General features: G+C 50.9%; 1 protein-coding gene across 1 annotated transcript in view; it reads left to right on the top strand.

The window, feature by feature from the left end:
• The window catches only part of CCDC57 (coiled-coil domain containing 57), a 104,762-nt gene that overhangs the window by 7,909 nt on the left and 72,192 nt on the right, over positions 1-24,661 (top strand). Inside the window, exons 2-8 of the mRNA XM_059996576.1 lie at positions 3,790-4,204; positions 5,387-5,495; positions 13,577-13,678; positions 15,108-15,265; positions 15,430-15,504; positions 16,826-17,026; positions 22,861-23,019. Coding sequence (XP_059852559.1) covers positions 3,798-4,204; positions 5,387-5,495; positions 13,577-13,678; positions 15,108-15,265; positions 15,430-15,504; positions 16,826-17,026; positions 22,861-23,019 — 1,211 coding nt within the window. The 5' untranslated portion in view covers positions 3,790-3,797. The remainder of the gene's footprint in view (positions 1-3,789; positions 4,205-5,386; positions 5,496-13,576; positions 13,679-15,107; positions 15,266-15,429; positions 15,505-16,825; positions 17,027-22,860; positions 23,020-24,661) is intronic.

Genomic DNA, 24,661 nt, shown 5'->3' with positions numbered 1-24,661 from the left:
ATTAACATAGACTCAGGTGTGGTTGAAAGAGGTTTGTTATGAATAATGGGAGACATCCTTTCACCTGGAGTTATTTCAGGAACTAGGAACAAAAACTAACTAAAGATGCCCCTGTAGCTTCTGTCACTCAGGAAATAGGGTTTTAGGAGCCTTGTGCCAGAAACCGTGGATGAAGACCAGTGTTTGTTGCTGTATCACAACCCCACAAGGCCCTGCGTTCTCCTCCTTCTCCCTCAGCCTCTCGTGCCTGTGCCCTCTCCCTTTGCTCCGCATCTCTGGTGCAGTCACCCCGAGGCAGGCTGGGCTGGAAGGGCATGTGCCTCCTCCCCTCCGTGAGGCTGGCCTGCACCCCCAGTGGACACCGGGGAGTTGTGGATGGATGTTTCTGTCCAGATTGAGATCATCGCGGACGCCTGAGGATTAGGGGCTGCGAGGACCAGCCTTAAGAAATGATAGTATCTGTCACACAGGTGCCAATAAAAGCGTCCCCTGCACAAGTGTCTGGAGGTCAGCACAGCAGGCCTGTGGGAGAGACTCAGCCTATACTTTTTCTGTCCTCTGTGGCTGCTTTCACACAGAGTTGAGGGGCATCAGTAGAGACCCTGTGACCCACCAAGCCCTCAATGTTTACCGACTGGCCAGGAAAGGGAGAAAGCTTGCCAGGCCCTGTCCTGCACAATTTGTTTCCCTTATCGTAAGGAATTCATTTAGATCTAAATGCCGACAGCTTCACCTGGGAAACTGCCTTACTTTTTCCTCATGAAAGATGCAAATCCTATGATGGATCCTGTTTTCCTTTGTGCTTTGCCTTCCAGCAAGCCCTTAGTCAGATGCATTGCTCAATATTTTTTTTTTTTTTTTTTTTTTTTTTTTTTTTTTGCGGTATGCGGGCCTCTCACTGATGTGGCCTCTCCCGTTGCGGACCACAGGCTCCGGACGCATAGGCCCAGCGGCCATGGCTCATGGGCCTATCCGCTCCGCAGCATGTGGGATCTTCCTGGATCGGGGCACGAACCCGTGTCCCCTGCATCGGCAGGCGGACTCTCAACCACTGAGCCACCAGGGAAGCCCAGCATTGCTCAATATTTAATAATTACCTGGCCTTCATTGCCCATTCCTAACGTTCATCGTGTGTTTCTTTTTTTTTAAATCAATTTTATTTATTTATTTATTTATTTTTGGTTGCATTGGGTCTTCGTTGCTGCACGCAGGCTTTCTGTAGTTGCGGCGAGTGGGGGCTACTCTTCGTTGCCATGCACGGGCTTCTCATTGCAGTGGCTTCTCTTGTGGAGCACAGGCTTTAGGCGCGCGGGCTTCAGTAGTTGTGAGCTCAGTAGTTGTGGCACACTAAGCTCACGGGCTTAGTTGCTCCGCGGCACGTGAGATCTTCCCGGACCAGAGATCGAACCCGTGTCCCTTGCACTGGCAGGCAGATCTTTAACCACTGCACCACCAGGGAATTACCTCATCGTGTGTTTCTTATTTTACTTTCTGTGTTCTGAGCACTGTTCTGCTGAGCTGTGAGAAACAAATGTCTGAAAAGTTTGTTTCATGTTCCCACTGTCCACGGGGGTAGACAAGCACGTAACACGCATCTTCTTCCAGAAAACGCACCTTATTGTTTCTTTAGTCCTGACAGAATATTTTGGGAGTCTCTAAATACTAACCCAGACCACTTTACTTTTTTTTTCATTTTGTTTCCAAGATGTTAATAGTAATAATTTTGATTACACAGATAATTTTTTGGTAGGGTGTGTGTGTGTGTTTATTTTTTGGTTTTTTGTTGCTTTTCTCTAGAGTTTTATGAGTTCTGTTATTAGTGATCACCTTTCACAGGGCAAAGAGTCCACAGCTCATAAGCGAAGCAAGACTTGGGCTGTCTGAGGAGAGCAGTGCTGGTGGCAGCAACTCTGCAGGTGTTTGAATTGAGGCCCTACGAAGAGTTCAATCACAGTAAACCTGATGCCATCAAAACGTTGTGTAAAATGAAAATTTTGTTCATTTCTTACCTCCACTGGGTTTTAGAAAGTAAGGTTTCGTTGTAGAACTTTGTTGGTTTGTTTTTCTTTTAATATTTATTTATTTGCTGCATTGGGTCTTTGTTGCGGTGCGCAGGATCTTTTGTTGCGGAACACGGGCCCTTTGTTGTGGTGCATGGGCTCCAGAGCGCACAGGCTCTGTAGTTGCCTCACGCAGGCTCTCTGGTTGTGGCACGTGGGCTTAGTTGCCCCACGGCATGTGGGATCTTAGTTCCCTGACCAGAGATTGAACTGGTGTCCCCCGCATTGCTAGGCAGTTTCTTAACCACTGGACCACCAGCGAAGTCCCCCTGTTGTTGGTTTTTGTTATCAGTAATTTCAGGAGTGAAATGAACTTCATGTCTCTAAAAAAAGTAGTCCTCTTTCTGGTTTAGAGAGTGTTTGCTGTAAATGTAATGTTAAAAATAAATTTTAAAAAAGACCCTCAGGTTCTCCTGTTCCTGTTTCTGTGTTAGTTTGTGGATATTTGCTTTACATTGACCAAGGGGGACCAGTATTCATGCTGCTGGTGCCCCTTGGGAGGGGCTGCATGGAACCTCCACAACCTGCAGGGTGTCTTCACAGGCCCCTGAAATCTTGTTCCTCTGCCCAAGAGGGTTTCCATGAATGTGTATTGACCCTGTGGGTTGAGATGGCCTGGGACAGTTTGTCTTTTTCATTTTAAAAAAAACCCACTTAAAATGAATCAGACATTTCAGACTCTTTAGGGACAATGATACACAAAAGTCACTGCTGGATGCCTGCCTCAGACCCCACCTGGCCTTCCTGGAAAAGCACTCTCAGAGCCGGGCATCATTCACATGCCACCCTCTACCCCAGAAGATGCCAGTGGTACGTGTGCCAGCCTTTATGCCTTCTGGGCCTGTTGTGTAGCTGGCAGGGCCTGACCCATGGCCTCGGACCCATTGCATAAGTCAAGCCCAGGAGATTCCCCCCCCACCCCCACCAGCGGTTCTGCATATCAGAATCCACCCCATCTCTGCCAGGTGATGGGACCAGGACAGTGGTGGAGGTGCCCTGGTGGGGAGCAACCCTCACCGGCCCTGCCCCTTGTGGGCCATCCTCTGTGGAGACGGGAAGCAAGAGGTCTTCAGACACTTGTTGGCAACTTGACAAAGTAGTTTTATGCTGTTGAATCTAATAATTAAAAAATCGGAGTTGTGTATTATATATCTTCGTTTTTGTAATTTTCATTTTTGTTCTAGCACTTTATTGTGTTTTACAAAAGTATCAGTGCACGATGGACTGGAAACACAAGAACAGAGGGGCCTGCTTCTGGGTGGTGAATCTCCGGGAGCCTGCATTCCAGCTCCAGGAGTAGAGCATGGGGGTGGGAAGGGGCATTAGCTCAGGGGCCACCTGGGGCCAGTCACAGCTCAGCTACTGAGCGGCCTTTATGAAACTATTTTAAAGAACCTAGCTTTTGTAGGTGAGCAAACAACACTCCCTGTCTTTGCTTCCTCTCTTACCTCGGTGATCCTGCACTTACTGTCTGTTCCTTCTGCTGTAGGGTGAGGATAGGGTAGAAAGAGCCTTTGGGGTCTGGGCCTAGTATGCCCCTGCCCTGCTGGAGCCTAGGGGAGCTGCCTTTGGCTCTCCAGAACTCAGAGTGTGACCAGAAAGCCAGTAACTGGCCAGAGCATCCTCCTGCTTTGGTGACAGCGATCATTTAGTTGGGGATCTGAGGTGTGTGTTGTGGAAGACAGGGTCCCTAACGGTGAACCCGTTGCCTGCCTCCTCTTTGCTGCAGCTGCCGACATGCTGCCCCCGCCCACAGAGCAGGCCCTGAATGCCCTGCTGGCTCGCAAGGAGGAGGAGTGGCGAGCACTGCAGGCCCAGCACTCCCAGTTGCGGGAGGCAGCCCTGCAGGACGCTCAGCGCCAGCTGGAGGAGGCACAGGGGAAGCTGCGACGCCTGCGGGAGGACTTTGTCTACAACCTGCAGGTGCTGGAGGAGCGGGACCGGGAGCTGGAGCACTACGACGCTGCATTTGCCCGGGCCCGTGGGCTGGAGGAGGCCAGGCAGGCCGAGGTGAGCGAGCTCAAGATCGAGGTGGCCAAGCTGAGGCAGGCGCTGGCCAGCGAGGCCCGGCGGGTGGAGGATCTGCAGCAGCAGTCCCAGCAGAGGTTGCAGGAACACCGCCTAGAGCTGGAGCGGGTCCACAGGTGAGGGCCAGCAGACCCCACTCCCCGACCCTCCACACGCCTCCCGCCCCGCAGCGCTGCCCGGCGCCCACCTGTCCAGTGTTTGTCAAGGGAAGGCAGGCAGGGCCACACCTGGATGTCTTTTTCTGGGTCCCAGTGTGGCTGAAATTAGTGGAGATTTGTTCATCTATTTGGAATTTTTCCCCATGATTTACAAATCTGTATAATTATAATAAAACATATTTGAGCTTATGATTATTTTAATGGTGTGGAATATATATTAAATCCAAAACTAAGTGAGCTGACTTGAGGCAAGTCGACTGAGACCCTGAAGCTGCCGTCAGGCTTGTGGGCTCCGCTCACGGTGAGAAGGGAGGTCAGGCCTCAGCTGCGCGCTCTGCTGCAGCCTTGAAGTGCTGTACACTGTTTTGTGAAGTGTCTCCTCAGGTCTTCTGCCCATTCTTTTTCACCAAATTGGGGACATTTTCAACCGTTATTTCTTCAAGTACATTTTTGGCCCCACCCTCTTTTTCCTTCCATTCTGGGACTGCAGTGATGACCATGTGAGTGTCACATCTTTTGTTATCCACAGGTCTCTGAGGCTCTGCTCATTTTTTTCAGTCTATTTCTATTAACAGGTCAGGTAACTTTTGTTTTTCACTGGTTCTTTGCTCTAACATGTTCATTCGGCCTTTGAGCCCAACCAGGGTGTCCTTTGTTTTGGTTATTGTACTTCTCAGTTCTCAAATTTCCATTTGATTCTTTGTTACTTTTTCTTTGCTGAGAGTTTCTGATTTCCATTTGTCCTAAAACTGTGCAAAATTGCTTGTTGAAGCATCTTTATGACGGCTGCTTTAAAATCCTTGTTAGATCATTTCAGCATCTGCGTCATCTTGGTGTTAACATCTGTGGATTGTGTTTTCTCATTCAGATAGAGATTTTCCTGGTTCTTGGTATGACTGGTGACTTTTGATTGTATCTTAGGCACTTTGGGAATTGTGTTGTGAGAGCCTGGATCCCACATCACGTACTCTTCTGCAGGCAGTCACCTGTCCAGGTGCAGCATGTAGGTCCCCTGGGTCCTGCCAAAGCCACCCCCGCAAAAGTGAAGCATGACCTGTCACCTCATGTTTGCAAAGGTGACCCTGTGTAGTTTGGAGACTCTTCAGTGTTACTTTTCTTAACACTGCACTTTTCACACAGTGACAGGAACAGTGAGCTGGACCAGCAGCGGGAGCAGTATGGGAACCTGAAGTGGAAGCTGGAAAGGAGGCTGGAGGAGCTGGACAGCGAACTTGCCCTGCAGCGGCAGGTAGGGCGTGGGGTCCAGTTCCTCCTCAGGTGCCCACCCTGCCCGCCCTCTCTGAAACCAAAATTGTACCAGTTGGAGAAGACCATTTTGTTAGCCGTATGGTATCCTGGGATCACAGATTTCTACTTTATGGTGATCTGTGGGGAAGTGTGATGGGGTGTCTAAATCTTCCTCTGTAGTAACTCCCCCAGGGTTCTCTTTCCTTGGAAATAGAATAAACATTTCCTCCTTTATTTATTTTAGAAAAAAGTATTATAAAGTTAAAGTTTGAGTTATTTACTGTGGAAAAGAGCTGGGAGCTCAAGTTGTGATAACTGTACTTCTTTCAACAAAGCAGTAAATAAGTTTAAATATAGATGTATCAGCTGACAGGTGACACTTAAACCTGTCACCAAAATTTCTCCTTGGTGTCATTGAAACTCAGCCTACACTCAGAGACTCAGCTATGTTGGGGTTTGGGTGAAGGATATCCTTCACACTTATGGCCGAAGTCCATGTCTGGCAGGGCTGCGTGTATGCAAGGACATGGGTACCCTTGGTCTCCTTCCAGGATGTGCCAAGCTTGTGTCATCGTAGCAGTGACTGGTGTTTATAGAAACTGCCTCATGGAGCTCCTTGTGCGTGTGTGTGAATTTATCCGCTCAACACAACAGAGACACAATTTTGTTCTACATTTTCCAGATAGGGGAAACATTAAGTAACCTGCCCAAGATCCCCCTCAGTAAGTGGCGGAGCCGTAATTTGAGTCCAAGACAATTCCAGTGCAAGAACTCTTAGGTACTGTCATCCTGCCACAGGATAACAACTCACGCCTCATTTTTATAAATTTATTTATTTTATTTATTTATTTTTGGCTGCACTGGGTCTTTGTTGCTGTGCACGGGCTTCCTCTAGTTGCGGCAAGCAGGGGCTACTCTTCATTGTGGTGTGCGGGCTTCTCATTGCGGTGGCTTCTCTTGTTGCAGAGCATGGGCTCTAGGCGTGCAGGCTCAGTAGTTGTGGCTCGTGGGCTCTAGAGCGCAGGCTCAATAGTTGTGGCGCACGGGCTTAGTTGCTCCACGGCATGTGGGATCTTCCCAGACCAGGGCTCAAACCCGTGTCCCCTGCATTGGCAGGCGGATTCTTAACCACTGAACCACCAAGGAAGCCCACGCCTTATTTTTAGACTGTGTCTGTGATATTGGAGAGGAGCTGGATCTAGAAGTCAACCTGTCTGTGTCCTCACTTCTGCCCTTCTTGGAGTGATTGAGTGACTTGGAGTGATTGGCTGACTGAGCCATTGAGCTCTGAACTAGGCCCCTAGTCTCTCCAGTGGATGTGCCACTGGGCAGATGTGAATGGTGTGCCTGCCTGTGCTGGTTCCTTTTCGGGCACTGGGGTCAGCGGTTCTCAAGGAGGACAGACCTGTCAGCTGGCAGACTGAGGCCTGACTGCTGGGCCCTCTGTCCCACAGCATAGCGTCAGTGTCCTGAGATAGGACGGCATCCTGATGTGCTGTACCCATCAGGATGGAAGGCGCCCATGGACACAACTGTCCTTGTGACCAAGCTTTCAGGCACGGCCGCATCTACCAACCATGGCTGGTGGAGGAGGGGGCCCTGCCCTTTCCTTCCCCTCTTGGAAGCTTGAATTTTACTGTCCATGATGCCATCATCGCTTAGAACATTTGAAATTTCCTGCAGAGGACTTTCTTTTGGAGTCCTCAGGGACCAAAGAACTTTTCCATTATGGGCGGGTTTGACTTTTGGAAACAGTCCAAGGTCACTGGGGCATGAGCTGAGTGATCAAGACCAGGTATGACTCATCTAAGTCATGAGGTTTCCTCAAGTGGCATTGGAGTCCCTTCCAAAGAAGGAGTTTCGGAAGGGCTCTGGGCAGTGGTGGGAGTGTCCCAGTTAGCAGGACAGTCAGTGGCACTTGGAGGCAGCAGTGCCCTGGTGGGAGTTGTGGTCGCTGGGCTGGGTCTGTGGGTGGCTTCCCAGCCTGTCCACACTCAGAGCCCTTGCTCCGACTCAGGCTTGTTCAGGCTTTGAGCCCCCTTGTCCACAAGGAGGGCACCTCCGGATGGGAGTTTTTATACCAGCCCTGTCTCTGGAAGGAAGGAAACTTGACGTCTGGACTCTCCAGCTCTGGGCTCCATCCAGAGCTGCTGCCAGGAACTTGGGCAGCCTTTGCTGCCTAGTGTGGTTCAGGGACAGCTGGGGCTCACGCCAGCCTCAGGGCTGTGCTGCCCACGCCCGACTCTCTGTGACTGAAGAAAGGGCCTTATGTGCTCATCAGCTTTGTGGGCTTCCTTTGGGCTGGTTTCCCGTCTCCTTTTTCTGAAGATCTTTGTGTTCATTATTGACTTGTCAAAGGTAGAATTGATGCAATGGTAATAGTGATTTTTATTTTCAAGAAAGAAGTATAAGATGACGGGAGCTGAGTTTGTAAGCTGTAGACTGTGGACTTAAGGTGTTTCACTGTTGGTTAGCAGTCACAGGATTAGAAGCCACTGGAGGAGAAACAGTGATTTATTGATTTATTCATTTAACAAATAGACTTTGCCAGACACCATCCCGGGCCCTGGGGTTAGGGCTGAGCGGGGGCCCCACCTGCCCTGAGAGCGAGCTGGCCCTTGTGGGGGCACAGTGGACACCCGAACATTACAGGCTCTGGCTGTAGCATCCTAGGGACGTCACCTGCATAACACAGGGAGGCAGGGTGGATGGGGCTGATCTTTAATAGGCAGGTCAGGAAGGGCACCCTGAGAAGAGGACTTGTGAGCCCGCCTTCAGTTGGCGTCAGAGTTCAAGTTCAAGGGGGCTGAGATAGCAGCGGTGTAGGCCTCCCAGGCCCTCGTGAGGATGGCCTTTGCTCCAAGTGAGGTGAGAAACTCTTGGGGGCTTGTGAGCCAAGTTGAGTTTTTAAAAGATCCTCTGTTGTTGGGTTGAGGACAGCCTGTGGGACTGGGGAGGCAGGGAGACAGGAGGAGGCTGTCGCAGCCCCAGGTGAGGGGGCGGGGCTTGAGCCACTGGCAGGTTCTGGATACACCTAGACGGCAGAGCCAGTGCACACGCTGATAGATGAGATGGGGTGAGAGGCAGGCGCTGAGGACACATCTGGTTTGGGGCCGAGTGCCTGGCGGGATGACTTGCCCTGTTTGGAGATGGGGGAACCACACAGGGAGGATGGGGAGGGCGCTTGGTCGGGCTGCATAGGAAGTGGTTTCTGCACTCCCAGGTGGACAAACTGGGAGGTCAGGATGGAGCAGGTTGGCCACAGAGTACAGAGCTAGGAACCTGGGGCACCCCCAAAGGGTGACTGTAGGCAGAGGAGCCATCCAGGCTGAGCCGGGGACATTGGCACAGGGCAGGGGCATGGGTGGGGGACTAGCAGGAGAGGGGCCCCCAGGAGCAAGAGAAGAGGGTGGTTGGGAGGTGGGCCTGAGCCGCGTGTCTCTGGGGTGAAGTGGGGATGGGGAGTGGACTTGGACGCAGCAGCGCGTGCAGGGGTGGTGGCTTTCTTGTTTCCTCACCAAGGACACTAAATGCTTGCCCGCTGGTCTGGGCCAGGCTCTGCCTGTGCGAGGGCTTCCTGCCCCCTGGCAGCCACAGACTGCAGAACTTTGAGCAGAAACCAAGTGCTTCAGTATTTTGTAGCGTTAGGAGTGAATCTCAATGATTTTCATATTCTGATCCCAACAAGGGTTACTCGTGTGACCCCTTATACTTCGTCTTGCTTCTCAAGGGATAAAAAAAGTATGTTTTCAGTTGTACTTCTGCATGGTGTCTCTGAGGCCCCCAACCTTCCGAGGAGGGGAGGGAGGCTGCTGTGGAGTTTATTGCAGGGCGGAGGCAGACGAGCCCATTCTTGCCGGCGTGCTCAGGCTGGGTTCAGCCTTCCCCGACTCTTTCCTTCAGGAGGCTGAGTCTGTCCAAGCCTCTTCAAAAGCAGGGGCCTCATTACTTGGTCAGAAACCTGGAATCCTGCTAGTGTGCTGGGCTCTCCATGCGCTGTGCTTTCCAGGATGTGCATTTCAGTTTGACTCTGTCCCTCAGTGTGTGATTTCTGCATCTGTATCCAGACCTCCCGTCCATAGGGCACATCAGCCACGAGCGTCTGCTCTCCTGTCACCACTGTAAACAAGACGATAAAGGACTAAGGACAGTGAGAACCCACAGCAGTGACGGGAGCAGGAGAAGGGCCTCAGCACACGGATGAGTGAGCCTGCGCCTTCCCGGGGAGGGCGGGGGCAGCAGCTGGGGAGCGGGCCTGTGGGAAATGCAGCCAGTGGGCCTACAGACTCAGAGAGGTTAGGCCTTGGGACACCAGGGGCCATGCACGTGCAGGTGGATGTCTGTATCTGGGGCCGCGAACCACCCCCCTCATGTGCAGATGGAGTGCCCAGCAGCCAGGAGCTCCTTCCCCAGGCAGAAGCTCAGCACAGTTTTCTTTACAGAAATTGAACTACCCATGGGGAGAAGGAAGGCGGCTGTGTGGGCCCTGGTGTCTGCAGCGCAGACCTGACATTAGGGAAGCAGCGCCCTCAGTCGGCTCTGCGAAGATTCAACTTAATTGAGCTGTAATTTCCTACAGTCCATGCACCCATGTTAAGCGTGCAGTTCAACAAGGTTTAACACAGGTACTTGAGTAACAACCAAGACAGAACTTTCCTGCCACCCAGAGTTCCACGTGCTTCTTTGCAGTCAGGGAGCAGCATCCTTGGCACCGGCCCCACTGGCCTGCTTCCTGCCGCTTGCGGCGAGATCTGTCTTTCGGAGAGTCCTGTGAGAATGGAGCCGTGCACTGTGCCCTTTTTTGTCTGGCTTCTCTCTCACCATGACGTGTCTGAGGCTCCTAGTTGTCATGTAGTTGGCAGCTTGTTCCTTCTCGGTGCCAGTGCTGTGTTGTGTGGAGGTGCTAGTCTCTTTCCGTTCTCTGTCAACGCACATTTTGGACACTTGGGTCGTTTCCAGTTTGGGGCCATTTCGAATGAGGCTGCTGTGAGCATCCTTGGCCGTCTTTGAATGGACACAGGCTACATGACCAGGAGTGCAATTTCTGCGATGTGTCCTACGGCTGTGAGTAACTTTTTAAGAAACTGCCGAGCTGTCCTCCAAGATGGTTGTAGCGTCACATTCCACCAGCAGCAGATTAGAGTTCTAGTCGCTCCTCGTCCTTGCTAGCACTTAGTGTTGTCAGTCTTTTTCTCTTTAGCCAGTCTAGTGGTTGTGTAGTAGTGTCTTACTGTGGTTTTAATGTGCTTATCCCTGATGATCAAAGATTAAGCATCTTTTCACATGCTTACTGGCCATTCATATATCCTTTGTGAAGTGTCTGTTCAGCTTTCTTGTACTTAAAAAAATTGGGTTATTTGTCTTTACATTACTGATATTTAAGAGTTCTGCATATATATTCCAGAAACAAGTTCTTAGGTATATATATTTCAAATGTTTTCTTCCAGGACTTCCCTGGCAATCCAGTGGTTAAGACTCCGCGCTTCCACTGCAGGGGGCATGGGTTTGATCTCTGGTTGGGGAACTAGGATCCTGCATGCCACGGGGTGTGGCCAAAAAGAAAAATTTTCTCCCATTCTGTGCCTTTCCTTTCCCTTTTTGTAACAGTCTCTTATGAATAGCAGGTGTTTTTTAATTTCAACATCCCAGTGAACTTTTTATTGCCTCATTCCTGAGTAGGAGCATATAACTGAGGCAGGATTACAAGACAGAGAAATGCCAGCAACATAAGAAGAGGCCCAGAGGAACAGGGAAAATGACCCTGGGTAGGACAGAGATGATTCCCGAGACAGAGATCCTAAAACCCGCCGCCGTGTGATCAGCTCAGGTGTGAGGCAGCACGGTGTGGCCCTGCCCGTGCTAGGCTTGCCCGGGCATGGCAATTGGTTGTCCGTGTTGGTCTAGCTGTCTGCGTGGGCAGCTCTGGTGCTGTGGCCTCCTGGGCTCCGCAGGCAGTGCCAGTGATCCTGCAACTCCTGTCAGCCCAGTCCTGGAGGATGGGCTGGGAGAGTAGTCACCTTCCTGCTCCCAGGGCAGGGGCTGGCTATTTCCCTCCTTCCCATGAGGCTCTTCCTGTGTCGTTCCCCCAAGGTGAGAACTTGAGCCTCTTGGGAATGGGGTGGGGACAGAGCCAGCCACTCATCACATTATATCTTCATTTTCAGTGTCTAAGAGCACATTGTGGGGGCTTCCTGAGATCAGTGTCCCCAGGGGTGTATTTTGCATCCGTAACTCAGGATGCCAGGAGGAAGGGCCAATCATAACAAGAAAGAATTTTGACAATTAAAAGTATGTATAGAGCCTTCCCTGGCCATCATTAAGACTCTACACTTCCAATGAGGGGGCCCGGGTTCAATCCCTGGTCAGGGAACTAGATCCCCCATGCCATGACTAAGAGCCTGTATGCAGCAACGGGGATCCCGCGTGCCTCAACTAAGACCCAGCGCAGCCAAATAAATAAATAAATATTTAAAATTAAAAAAATAAAAGTATATATAAAGAAATTAATTCAGAAAATGGAAAAAAGACACAGAAAATCCAAGAGAGAATTTAAGAGACATGGAGGATAAATCCAGGATTCATCTAACAATACAAATTCCAGAAACATACAGCAGAGAACAGGAAGGTGTCAGATTATCAAGTAAACATCATAGCCACTTCTCAGGGTGGGGACTTCAGACTGAAAGGCCCCCAGAGCCATGAGCAAAAGGGGTTTCAGAGGAACAAAGAGGAGGTGCTGCAAATGTCCAGAAAACCTGTAGAGTCAGAGCCTGGCCCAAACTCCTCAACCTTAGCTTGGGACAGAAGACACATGACGAGGTCTTCAGCACTGCTGGGGGAAGAGATGTAAGCCCGGGGCCCTGGGGTGTGAGGGTGTGGATGCCTCTGGCTGGGTAACAGCCTCTCAGGAAGTTACTGGAGTGTAACTACTGAGCGAGCCCTGTGCAGCGTGGCTGTGTGTCGGGGCCGAGGGGTCAGCCTTTAGCTGCCTCTGTTTCCCTTTTGAGTTCAGAACATTGAGAACCAAGAGATGGAGTGGAGGAGGCTGCCAGGAGAATGGGGGCCTGAGCTGGGCGGGTCCCCAGGACTGGGTGGCCCCAGTCACAGGGCTGAGCTGGCAGCCTCACCTGGAAGCCCGTGAGTCTGAGAGAGGTGGGGCAGGGAAACTGAGGGCAGCTCCCACTCCAGCCCCCTGGGAGAAGGCCGAGTGGGGCAGGGGATCGTGGGACTCTCACCCTGATGGGAGCTCTTGAGCTGGGGAATGAGGTCCTTTCCAGCAGGAGTAAACCAGGAGAGAGGATGAGGGCATCCAGGAATACCGAGGACCGCCTAGGGGAGCTGTGAGTCTCGGGCCTGGATGCTGGCTGTGAGGCAGCCCAGGGAGAGACCAGATGGGCATGGAGACTGAGGGCCCTGGAGGGACCATACCCCAGGAGAAGAAAGGGTCACATTATGGGGTGTGTCCTGGGAAGCAGACACCACTCAGGAAACAGGAGAGAACCAGACAGAGAAGGGGCGGCGAGAGAGACAGAGAATTGAAAACTCTGGGAGAAATGAGATGGGAACCGTCATAATCGTTCGCTGTTGGGTGAGCCGTGAATCACTTTATTGTTGTAATAGTTTATGGACTTTTGGGTTCAGCCCGTGGGTGAGGCTTACACAGCCAGGGGAGTGGAGCCGTGAGCCCCGTGTCGGGGGTGTGGGGTGGGGCTGCTCAGGAAGCCGGCAGGTAGCGCGGAGGGAAGAGTGGCGTGTTGTTTAGAGAGAGACATAGACGGAACCAACAACAGAACTGCTGGGAGGGGTGCTTCTGAGCTCATGGGCCTGGTGTCTCTCCTTGTGGGTCCACTAGCAGCTCTGTCTGTGCAGAGCAAAACCCCACAGGACCACAGGGGAGAGGGACAAACCTACGTCCACGGTGGGAAGAGCCCTCCGATGTCCTTCATGCAGCGTTACAGGTCCCAGTCCCACTCTTGACCTCGTCCTCCGCTAGGTCCTCTGCGTCCTTCCTGCCCTCAGCGTGCCAGTGGGTCTTTGCTGGCCCCACCGTGCTCTTTTCACCACCAGCTCTTTTTGTTCCAGGAGCTGCTCCAGGAGTTTGAATCTGAAATGCAAAAGCGGGAGCACGCGTTCCGCCTGCAGGCGGACAGCATGAGCAATGTGGTCCTAGCACACGAGCTCAAGGTAGAGGGCGCCCTCGGACTGTGATCGTTTCCTCAGCAGAAGTGAGAAGCCCCTTGCGAGTTAGGGTTCACGTGAAGGCCTCCCGCTTTGTACGTGGGCCTCGATCTCTGCCACACAGAGTTGGGGGTGACATGCAGGTGACATGCTTGCCACTGTGCCTGCCAGGGCCCCGGTCAGGAGTGATGGCCACTCTGCCCAGCCAGAGGAACGCTTGTGCCACCAGTCCAGGTCTAGTTACCTGACCTTGAGGAAGTGTCTCCCTCTGGAGAAACCACCACCCCGCAAACTCTGTCCTTGGCCTGTGTACTCCCGTGACACCTCGGAATGGGCCTGTGAGGAGGTGCCACTCATCCCCCTGTTTTCAGGAGGAGGCCTGTCTGCAGTTGGTGCTCCCAGCCGTGGTGCCGGCTCCCCTCCGTGAACAGGACTTCTCTAAAGCACTGGCCCCAACATGGCCAGGGCACACATGAGGAGCACGCATGCCTGGCCTTTAGCACCGAGACAGGGAGCAGCCTGGAGGGGAGGGGGAGTTGTGCCGGGGACAAGGAAGCAGGGTTGATGCCTGGCCCGGCCCTGCTGCCCCAGCTGGTCACATCTGGGCAGCGTCTAGCCAGGTGTTAGTAGTAAGATCGACACCCTGCACTAGTGGTCAGCAAGGTCCCTCCTCTAGGCTGCCAGCCTCCCCACAGGGCTGCAGTCCAGGGGGCAGCACCAGGCCCTGCCTGACCCCTCTGCGGAGTCTCCCTGACTTTCCCCTGGAGGAATGCACCCAGGGCCAGTAGGACCTTGAGGCTGGGGCTGCCTCACAGTGACACCGCCACCACCCCCGCCCCGAGGCCACTTTGAGGACTTCTGAGCACCAGGGGAGAGAGAGCAGGCGGGATGTGCAGGGCCAACCTGTGCCTCACAGTGCAGTGGGCACTCCTGTCAGAGGAGCAGGGGACAGGGGTGGGTGAGCCAGGGCATGCCCCACTCCCATCTCCAGCTGCCACGAGTCGGTTCTGGTCCCCTGAACACCTGCCCCTTGAGGGCATCACAGGTTATACACAGAACTGATTTGGGGGCAGCAGTACCATCACCTCTGCATTATAGTCGAGGAAGCTGAGGCCCAGAGAAGCTATTTAAAAATTGAATGTGTGGCTGGGGTTTGAGTGGGGTCACTCAGCAGGGAGCCACGTTCGTACAGCCTCCATCTGGCTGTGTGATTCCAGTATCAAATCATGCCCGAGTCGGGTGCTGGGGTACGACGGGGACTCACACGGGGCCCGTGCTCTCAAGGTTGTGGGAGCACGTGAGGAGACTCACTGTTCTATTGCTTCTCAAATTCCAGTTTTCCTTCGCTCCCAGTTCTGATAAAATGGTAAGGCTTACCTCTAGCACCTCAGTTTGTTCCACTTATATCCTTATTTTGAATTCTTCTCTTTCAAAGATTAAACTGCTGAACAAAGAGCTCGTGGCCCTGAGAGAGGCCGGGGTGAAGGCTGCAGAGTCCCTGCAGAGCGCCGAGGCGGTGAATGCAGAGCTGGAGGATAGGCTGCAGCACAGAGACTGGGAACTCAGGGACCTGGCTGCCGTGAAGGACGCCCGGTGCGGAGTCTCGCCATCTCTCTGTGGGCGGAGGTGGCCAATGCGCCCGATGTTTTGCATGGTCTGGACTCCAGCCTGGAGGCATCTGCCTGTTCTGGCTTTTTCCAGGCCGGCTTTGCTGTAGCCCCTTACCTGCTTTTTCCACTAATATTTGATTCTTTCAGGATAAAAGACTTAGAGGGTAAACTTCACTCTGTGCAGCTCACCAAGAAAAAAGAAGAGGAGACGTTTAGGAGGAAGTGAGTGTTTCTGGCTCCAGTGTCAGCGTAGGGAAAACGTTCCCTGATCCCCTTGGGGGCAGACCCAGCCCTTCTGTGGGACTGTTAGCTGGGTCAGGCCTGCTCTTCCAGGGTCTCCCCTCACTTTTCAGTTCAAATTAGTATATTTGTGTGTGTTTGGAGGAATATCATCAAAACACTGAGAATTACAGAACACGCCTTGTAAAATGAATTGCTGAAAGCCGTCCAGATTGACACTTAGAGCCGATATACTTGACCCGTTGAAACAAGTCTTGGGAGCAGGATGCACACAGATGCTCCGTGTCCTCACACACTGCGTGACCCCGCAGAGTCGTGTGCAGCCCAGGTGGCGTTATTTACGGAGCCAAGGTGACAAGAAACCTGTGTTCCTTGGTTCCTTGGTGTGGGCTGGGGTGTCCATGCCCTGGAGTCTTGGTGTTTGCCTTTTGAAAGTAACTAACCAATGGTCACAGAATAATGCAGTGCAGAAATAACTCCCTCCCTTCACTAGCTGTCATGATCAAACTTTTGTTGTGATTTGGTGAAAAAGAAAGGTATATCCTGCCAGAAACTAATGGATACAGCAACTGGCATGAGTATAGTTTTTTGCTACTAGAAGGTGGAAAATACTGAACAGTTTGCAAGGTGAGTAAGATGAAGATTGATTGTAATTGGAATGAAAAGTACGGCATGCGACTTGATTAAATAAGGCTTAACCATCTCATTGAACAGTGCTGATGGAATCTGAAAGAAATCATGTGGAATTACATTTTTTAGGGCTTTTTACTCTTCATCAAAACCAAATAGAATAAAAGCATAAAACATCATGGACATCATGTCAGCTGTCAGCGACACCCAACAGTGTATTTTCGAGACGAATGTTCTGTTGACAGAGTTCCAGTAGGTTTGGCATCTCTAGCGAAGGACAGACATGCAGCCTGCATCCCGCGGCCCCCAGTTCTGGGAAGCCTCAGATTCCGGGTTGAAAGCAGCCCAGCAAATGGGGTAGCTGCGAGGCCAGGGCAGTTTACACCTGCCTTCTGCTTCCCGAGTCCGTACGGCTTCTGCTGGTGGCCCTTCACTGAAGCACATGTTCTGGGGTCTTTCTCCCATGGACTGTGAGCTTGGGAGGGCTGGGGCCCGGCGTCTGAGAATCTCTCAGTCAGTGTTTTTGTGTGAGGAGTGAGGAGCAGAGAGAAGCGGGCAGAAGTGCCCTTCAGGAGGACACTCATGCAGCACTCCTGCAGAATGAGGAAGGTTCTAGGCTCGGGGGTCCTGAGCAGGGCCTATGTGAGCCACTGGGGACCTCACTGTGTTTCAGGCATGAGGAGCTGGACCGTCTGGCCAGGGAGAGGGACACGGTGCTGATGGCAGCGAAGAGCGCCCATGCGGAGCAGCTGCAGGCGGTAGAGGCCAGGGCCCTGGAGCTGCAGGTGAACTGCGAGAACCTCGAGGTGCAGCTCCGCAGGGCTGAGTGGAGGCAGGCGGACACCACCAAGGAGAAGGACGCCGCCATTGACAAGTGAGCTGCGGCTGAGGGCCTGGCTGCCTAGTTAACCTGTTTCAGATGAAGGGAAGTGGGCACAGGCTGTTGGGAGTCACTCCTGCAGCTCCCGTCACTGTTGTTGTTGTTGTTTTAATTTTATTTATTTATTTATGGCTGTGTTGGGTCTTCGTTGCTGCGTGTGGGCTTTCTCTAGTTGGCGGCGAGCGGGGGCTACTCTTCATTGCGGTGCACAGGCTTCTCATTGCGGTGGCTTCTCGTTGTAGAGCACGGGCTCTAGGGCGCGTGGGCTTCAGTAGTGGTGGCTTGTGGGCTCGAGCAGACGCTCAGTAGTTGTGGCACACAGGCTTAGTTGCTCTGCGGCGTGTGGGATCTTCGCAGACCAGGGCTTGAACCCCTGTCCCCTGCATTGACAGGCGGATTCTTAACCACTGCGCCACCAGGGAAGCCCCTCCGTCACTGTTCTTAACCATTCTCTTTTTTCATTTTCCTTTATTTGAAAGTATGTGGCTAGTATGTGTGGATGTATGTATGAATGTGTGCATTTATTTATTTGTGGTAAATACACAGCATACAATTTACCATCTTAGCCATTTTTAAGTTCAGTGGCGTTAAGTACATTCACAGTAGTGCAACCATCACCCCATTCGTCTCCAGAACTCTTTTCTCTGTAAAACTAAAACTGCCCATTAAACAGTAACTCCCCATCCCCCTCTCCCAGCCCCTGACACCAACCATCCTACCTTCTGTCTCTGTGAATTTGACTACCCTAAGGACCTCACATGAGTGCAATCCTACAGTGTCTGTCCTTCTGTGACTGGCTTGTTCCACTCTATGATGGCTTCAAGGTTCATCCACGTTGTAGCGGGTGTCAGAATTTCCTTCCTTTTTAAGGCTGAATAACGTTGCATTGTTTGTATAGAACTACATTTTGTTTATCAGTTCATCTGCTGATGGCCATTTTGGTTGTTTCCACCTTTTGGCTGCTGTGACTAGTGCTACTATGACCATGGGTGAAAAAATATCTGCTCAAGTCTCTTCTCAGTTCTTTTGGTATGTACGCAGAAGTGGAGTTGTAGGTCACACGGTAACTCTATGTTTAACTTTCTGAGGACCTGCCAAACTGTTTTCCACAGTGGATGCACCATTTTTCACAAAGGTTCTAGTTTCTCCATAAACTAGTTTCTTTTTGATTTTTTAAATCAAAAACCATTCTTTACAATTATTTTTTATTTTTTTGGCCACACTATGCAGCTTGCAGGATCAGTTCCCCAACCAGAGATTGAACCCGGGCCCTCGGCAGTGAAAGCACAGAGTCCTAACCACTGGACTGCAGGGAATTCCCAACTAGTTTCTTTTTAAACCCAGTTTTCTTTTTCGGCATCTTAACCAGGCCATGACATGTAAGCCACTCTGTCCCACTGTGCCTGGTGTCTGCAAAGGGCCACTGTAACTGAAGTCATAATTGAACTCAGCCTTTTGGCGGCCAGTAAGGAAGTGATCTTTAGAGAAGCTGTGTTTACAGAAGACGATTAAGATAAATAAGTCATTTATAGAACCTACTGCTTAGCAACTGGCTTTTCTCCTTTGTTTGGAAAATATTTGTCTTTTTTTTTTTTTTTTTTTACAGAGAATTCTCTGCCAAGTTATATTTCTACTTACGGGGAAAATGGCTCTTAAACTATAAAATACCAGGAAGTTAAAGTTTATTCAGGATAGCTTCCTTAGAGTCACACGTTACATTGTTTGATCTGTTAAACACAGGCAGCGGTAGCTGGAGGGCTGAGGCAGCTCAGTCTGGCGGGCATGTGTTTCCCCAGCCTTTCCTCCGTTTGGACAGGCTCTCCCTGGGCCCTTCTCACGGATGGCGACTCAGATCCCAATATCCGGGTGCACAGAACTTCCTGCAGGCAGGCCTCCTTCCTCTGCTCTCACCTCTTGGCATGTCCACCCTTGCGTTCCTTCCTGTTCTTCCGTGGGACCAGTCAAGTGGCCATGACAAGCAGCATCATTGGGTTCCCAGGAGAAGTCTTAGTGTCTGTATCAGTGTCTTTTCATTCCCAGACATACTCTTTATAAATCAGCGACAAAACGGCCCATACTGTGAGCTTGCTGTCTCTTTGGGCCTATTTGTGATAGTTTTCCTGAGACCAGTGGTTTGTGGATGGCAGAGTAGAGAAATGATGACCTGAGACAGTGTTGTGAGAACCATGTGTGTCCGTGCAGGTGTATAACCTATCACATGGAATATGGTGCACTTTAACCTCCTAGTACCCAGAGGTAAGATGCAAAAAGAAATAGGTGAAATTAACTCCAGGGGACTTCCCTGGTGGTCCAGTGGTTGAGATTACACGCTTCCAATGATCAGGTTCAATTCCTGGTCAGGGAACTAGGTCCCACATACTGCAACTAAGAGTTCACATGATGCAGCTAAAGATCCTGCGTGCCGCAACTAAAAAGATCCCGCGTGCTACAGCTAAGACCCAGCACAGCCAAATAAATAAATGAATATTTTAAGAAAGAAAAAAAAATCAACTCCAATAACATTATATCTAACTCAGTATACAGTAAGTCCCCTACATATGGATGAGTTCCGTTCCGAGTACACGTTCCTAAGTCCGATTTGTTCATGAGTCCAACAAAGTTAGCCTAGGTACCCAACTAACACAATAGGCTATATAGTATTGTAATAGGTTTATAATACTTTTCACACAAATAATACGTAAAAAACACACAAACACAAAAAATAAAACATTTTTAATCTTATAGTATGGTACCTTGAAAAGTACAGTAGTACAGTACAACAGCTGGCATACAGGGGCTGGCATCAAGTGAATAGGCAAGAACAGTTACTGACTGGAGGAGGGAGATGAGGTGGGAAGCGGTAGAGCTGAAGGATCATCAGCAATTGGAGATGGAGGGCAAGCTGCAATTTCATCTACACCTGACCTTAATGGCACAGGTTCTGGTTCCTTGCTGGATTCAATTCTATCTACCCTCTTAAAGAAACGATCCAGTGATGTCTGGGTAGTAGCTCTTCTTTTCTCGTCATAGATGACATGATAGCACTGGATTGCATTCTGAACGGCTGCTGCAACCTTCGTATACCGTTCTACGTTTGGGTCCTGTGCCTCAAATACTATCAGTGCCTCCTCAAATAAAGAAAATCCCTTGCCATTTCCTGCATCGTGAATCTCTTCAGTTCTTCAGTTACTTCTTCATCTTCGTGTTTCTCTTCGTCCTTTCTCTGGGTCTCCAATTCCATCAGGTCTTCATTAGTAAGCTCCACGTTCACATCTTTGAAACTTCGCAACTTGAAGGTTCATATGTAGGGGACTTACTTTAACCAAAATGCCATCTTGTTGCATATCGTTAATAAGTAATCAATATAAAGTTATTGAAGAAGGATGACTAAACTTGCCTGAAAAAAATATTATTGAGATATTTTGCATTTTTTGGTGCTAAGTCTTGAAGGCACATCTCAATTCAAATTGGCCACATGCCTGGGAGCCCCATGTGGCCCATGGCCCAGTGCTGGGCAGCGCTGGTCCGAATGCTGGTCGGAGGCCAGGACTCAGTGAGGGCGAGCTCTCTGCTCTCCAGAACACAGGGCTGCTTGTGCTGGCTTGGTCTTGGCAAAGTGGAGCAGGAACCAGGGTCCCATTCATGGACACATGCAAAGCCTGCTGTGTGCAGATCATCTCATGGGAATTCGTTAGAATTAAAAATATGGTTCTCGAGCTCCAGCACCTTCTCTTATAGTTGGGGAAGCCCAACACACATGGAATTACGAAGAATCAGATCAGGGACTGTAATGGGAAGCTCAAATTGGATGTCCTGCTTGATGTGTGAGGCCTGGGCAGTTGACTTCCCAGGGCCGCCAGCTGCTCCTCTTTCCCACCCGGAAAATCAGATAAGGTCCAGTTACAAAGCACCTCCTAGCCGATGTCCTTCGGCCTCGGAGCAGAGTTGCAGTTGAGTAGGTAGAGGGGAAGGAGTGCTTTGGAATTCCAGGGCAGGCCAGGCATCTCGTGTCCTTTCGTCTTCCAGCGACACACAGATCGGAGGAGAGCCTTTCATTTCCCTCTGTCACGTCAGACATGGGGCACTCGAGGCTCCAGGGCTAAGTGTCTGGTGGGGCACAGCCAGGGTGAAGCCCGGATGCTGTGGGCAACCAGCCCACCCGCACACACTTCCCGGTGTGGACTTGGCTCCAGGTCGGTGCCTGGGTTGGGGGCCAGCTTTGTCACAGGTTCCTGGGCCCCCACCTGCTACTTTCTCACCCCGACAACTACATGGGACCAGAGCAGGTGCCGCCCCAGAGAGAGGGTGCTGGCCAGACCCGGAGGGGAGCAGCTCCAGCCCCCATTCTGACACCAGCACTGTGTCTTAGCTGGACAAGTTCTGCAGTTTCCAACTTTTTTTTGTGGCCCCTTGTGATATTAGGATGAGCTTAGTTAAGAGTCAGTATGACTCTGGACATATTGTGCTAGAAGTAATTCGTTTAAATTATATGGGCTTCCCTGGTGGCGCAGTGATTTAAGAATCCGCCTGCCAATGCAGGGGGCCCAGGTTCAATCCCTGGTCAGGGAACTAGATCCCACATGCGTGCCCCAACTAAGAGTTCACGTGCCACAACTAAGGAGCCCACGAGCCGCAACTAAGACCTGGCGCAACCAAATAAATAAATTAAATAAAAATAAATATATATTTTTTAATTATTAAAAAAAAAAAAACCCAGCACACCGGCCTTGGCGTTTAGGCCTGTTTAAGCTGAAATGTTTAAAGAAGCTTCCCACGAGGGAACCTGCTCCCTTCTCCTTCCCATCTCTGCCCATGTTCGGATGGAGCTTTGTCTGAGGCTCAGGGCAGCTGCACTCGGGACTTTGATCCAAGGCCTTATCGGCTGACAGCCATTTGCCTTCCCACAGCTCGTCCACCTCTGCACTGCACTCCGTGGCCCACCTGTGGGCCTGTGGCTCTGGGCAGTGGCCAGTGAGTGATCACAGCATTTACCCCACAGCATGCTGAGTGCAGATTAGGAGGGAAACAGGCCAGGGCTGCAAATAAGGTGACCACCCTGCGAGCTTTGTGTGGTTAATATCATGGCTACTCTAGTCAATATTGTTAGGTGTTCTTTCTAAAGTTTCTCTTCTTGGGAGATTTATCATATTTTTGGTGATTCTTCCAAGGAATGTAAAGGGTTTCTGTAGAACCTTATCTTGCTGTTCAATTTGGAGATATGTGTTGAATGTCTCTATGTGGAAGGGCTCTGCTGGGCATGGCAAGGGGTGCCCAGGTGAGTCAGAATTCACTGGTTCAAAACCGTTGGCTCGGGCTTCCCTGGTGGCACAGTGGTTGAGAGTCCACCTGCCGATGCAGGGAACGCGGGTTCGTACCCCGGTCCGGGAGGATCCCACATGCCGCGGAGCGGCTGGGCCCGTGAGCCATGGCCGCTGGGCCTGCGCGTCCGGAGCCTGTGCTCCGCAACGGGAGAGGCCACGACAGTGAGAGGCCCGCGTACCGCAAAAAAAAAACAAAAAAAAAAACAACCATTGGCTCTGAGAGACACGCCCTGGCACACATTTCCCCGCGCACCTGGCGTGGGCTTGGCATTCTGCAGGTGTTAGTCGATGCTTGGGTTGGTGGGAGGGATGGGTGTGTATTTCTTCTTGGGTTGGACCATTTCTTAATCTAGGCAAGGAAGCCTCTGCCCCGATGAGTGTGAAAGAGACCCTGATCTGTAGCATTTCCTTTGAGGGCTGTGTGCATGTGTGTGTGTGTATTTGTTGTAAAAGAGAGCTCTAGTGAGAATCACGCCCACATTCACGTTGCTTCCCTTCTTTGTTTAGACTTCGGGAAGATGCATCAGCTCTAAAATCTGGCTGGGATGCCCAGATTGCTCAACTTTCCAAGGAGATGATCTCCAAAGACCTCCAGGTTCAGGCGCTGCAGGAAGAAGAGGTGAAGCTGAAGGCACAGCTGGCCAGATGCCAGCAGGACATTGGAAGGTACCATGTGGTGGGGGAAGGGGATGAAGATGGGGCGGCGGGGTGGGTGGTCAGAGGAGGCCTTTCCCACAGAGCGCGGTTCTCGGTCTGCACCAGGGCTGTAAAAGTGTGTGTGCCATTTGGTCCTGTGTCAGGAATCACCTCTGAGGTCTTTTGTCTGACTGTTAGTGTCTTTTCCTATCAGTTGGAATGAGCACTTGGCTAAAGATAATATTCTCTTTCTTGAGAAATCATTGAAATATAATAAATGTCCCAATTTTAACTGTACAATTGATGAATCTCGACAAATATGTACATAAATAAGCAGTATAACCACTACTACAGTCAGGATGTAAAACCCGAAGCCCGAAGTCCCCTCCCACTTCGGCACCTGCCAGGATGCTTTCTGTCACTGTGGGTTTCTCTTGATCTGGAATTTCATCTGCGTGGAATCCTACTGTTTATAGTCTTTTGTGTCTGGTTTCTTTGGATATTTATTTGAATATTCAGGTTTTCTATTTTGTGTGTGTGTGTCGCTTTTGGTAATTTGTATCTTTCCATGAGTTTGTCCATTTCATCTAATTGTTGACTTTATTGGCATAAAATTGTTTATAGTATTTCTTTATTGTCCCTCTAATATGTGTCAAATCTGCAGCAGTGTCCTCTCTCCTTCTTGATACTGGTGACTTGTATTGTCTCTTTTTTCCTCCATCAGTCTAGCTAGAGATTTATCCATTTTACACATCTTTCCAAAGAGCCGGCATTTGGTTTCATTGATTTTTCTCAATTGTTTTTCTGTTTTCAGTTTCACTGATACCTGCTCTTATCCTTACTATTGTCTTTCTTCTGTTTCCTTTGCTTTAATTTGATGTTCTTTTGATAGCCTCTAAGGCTTTCCCCACAAGGTCTCATCTGCCAGGAAGGCTGGTGGGTTTTTTATTTCAGACATTTCACTTTTCATTTCTCTCCTCATTGTGTGTGTGGTTGCCTTTAATCTCTGAACATATTTACAGTAGCTGTTCTAAAGTATTTTTCTGCTAATTACATCACCTCTGTTGAGGGTCTGTTTCTGTGGCAGCCAGGTCCCCCAAGTAAGTGGGTCTCACTCGGCTGGAATCAAGGTGTCGGCCGGGCTGCCCTCTCTTCTGAGGCTCGGGCTCCCCTTACCAGCTCATCTAGGTTGTCGGCAGAGGTCACTTCCAGCAGCTGTGGGTCTGATGTCTGTTTCCTTGCCGGCTGTCAGCCGGGGTTGTCCTGGCCACGTGGTCCTCTCAGCACGGCCAGCAGGAGAATCTCCCTGCAGTGGGCAGGATGGAGCCTTACTTGGTGTCCCCTGTAGAAGGTGTTACCATCCCGCCCTGGTCACAGCCCTGCTCACCGGGGAAGAGGCCTTCCAGCGATCTTCACCCTGCATTGCTCTGTGTGGCTGACGAGAAGCCTCGTGCGGGTCCGGTTCACTCCCCCACGCACTTTTCTTCCATCCCAGCCGGCGGTCTGTACCTTCCCCATGGCGTCTGAAGCCCCTCCTGTCCAGCACTCGGAAGCTTTCAGGCAGAAGGCGCATATCCCTCTCCAGCCATGGTGGATTTCCTCCTATTTCCGTGGTTATTTCCTCCTTCCATTCTGATTTCTCCCAGCCCCCTGGTAGATGGACGCTGGTCTT

The sequence above is a fragment of the Delphinus delphis genome, chromosome 19 (assembly GCF_949987515.2).
Source record: "Delphinus delphis chromosome 19, mDelDel1.2, whole genome shotgun sequence".
In the NCBI taxonomy this organism is placed as follows: domain Eukaryota; kingdom Metazoa; phylum Chordata; class Mammalia; order Artiodactyla; family Delphinidae; genus Delphinus; species Delphinus delphis.
This window is presented reverse-complemented; position numbering and strand designations above follow the sequence as displayed.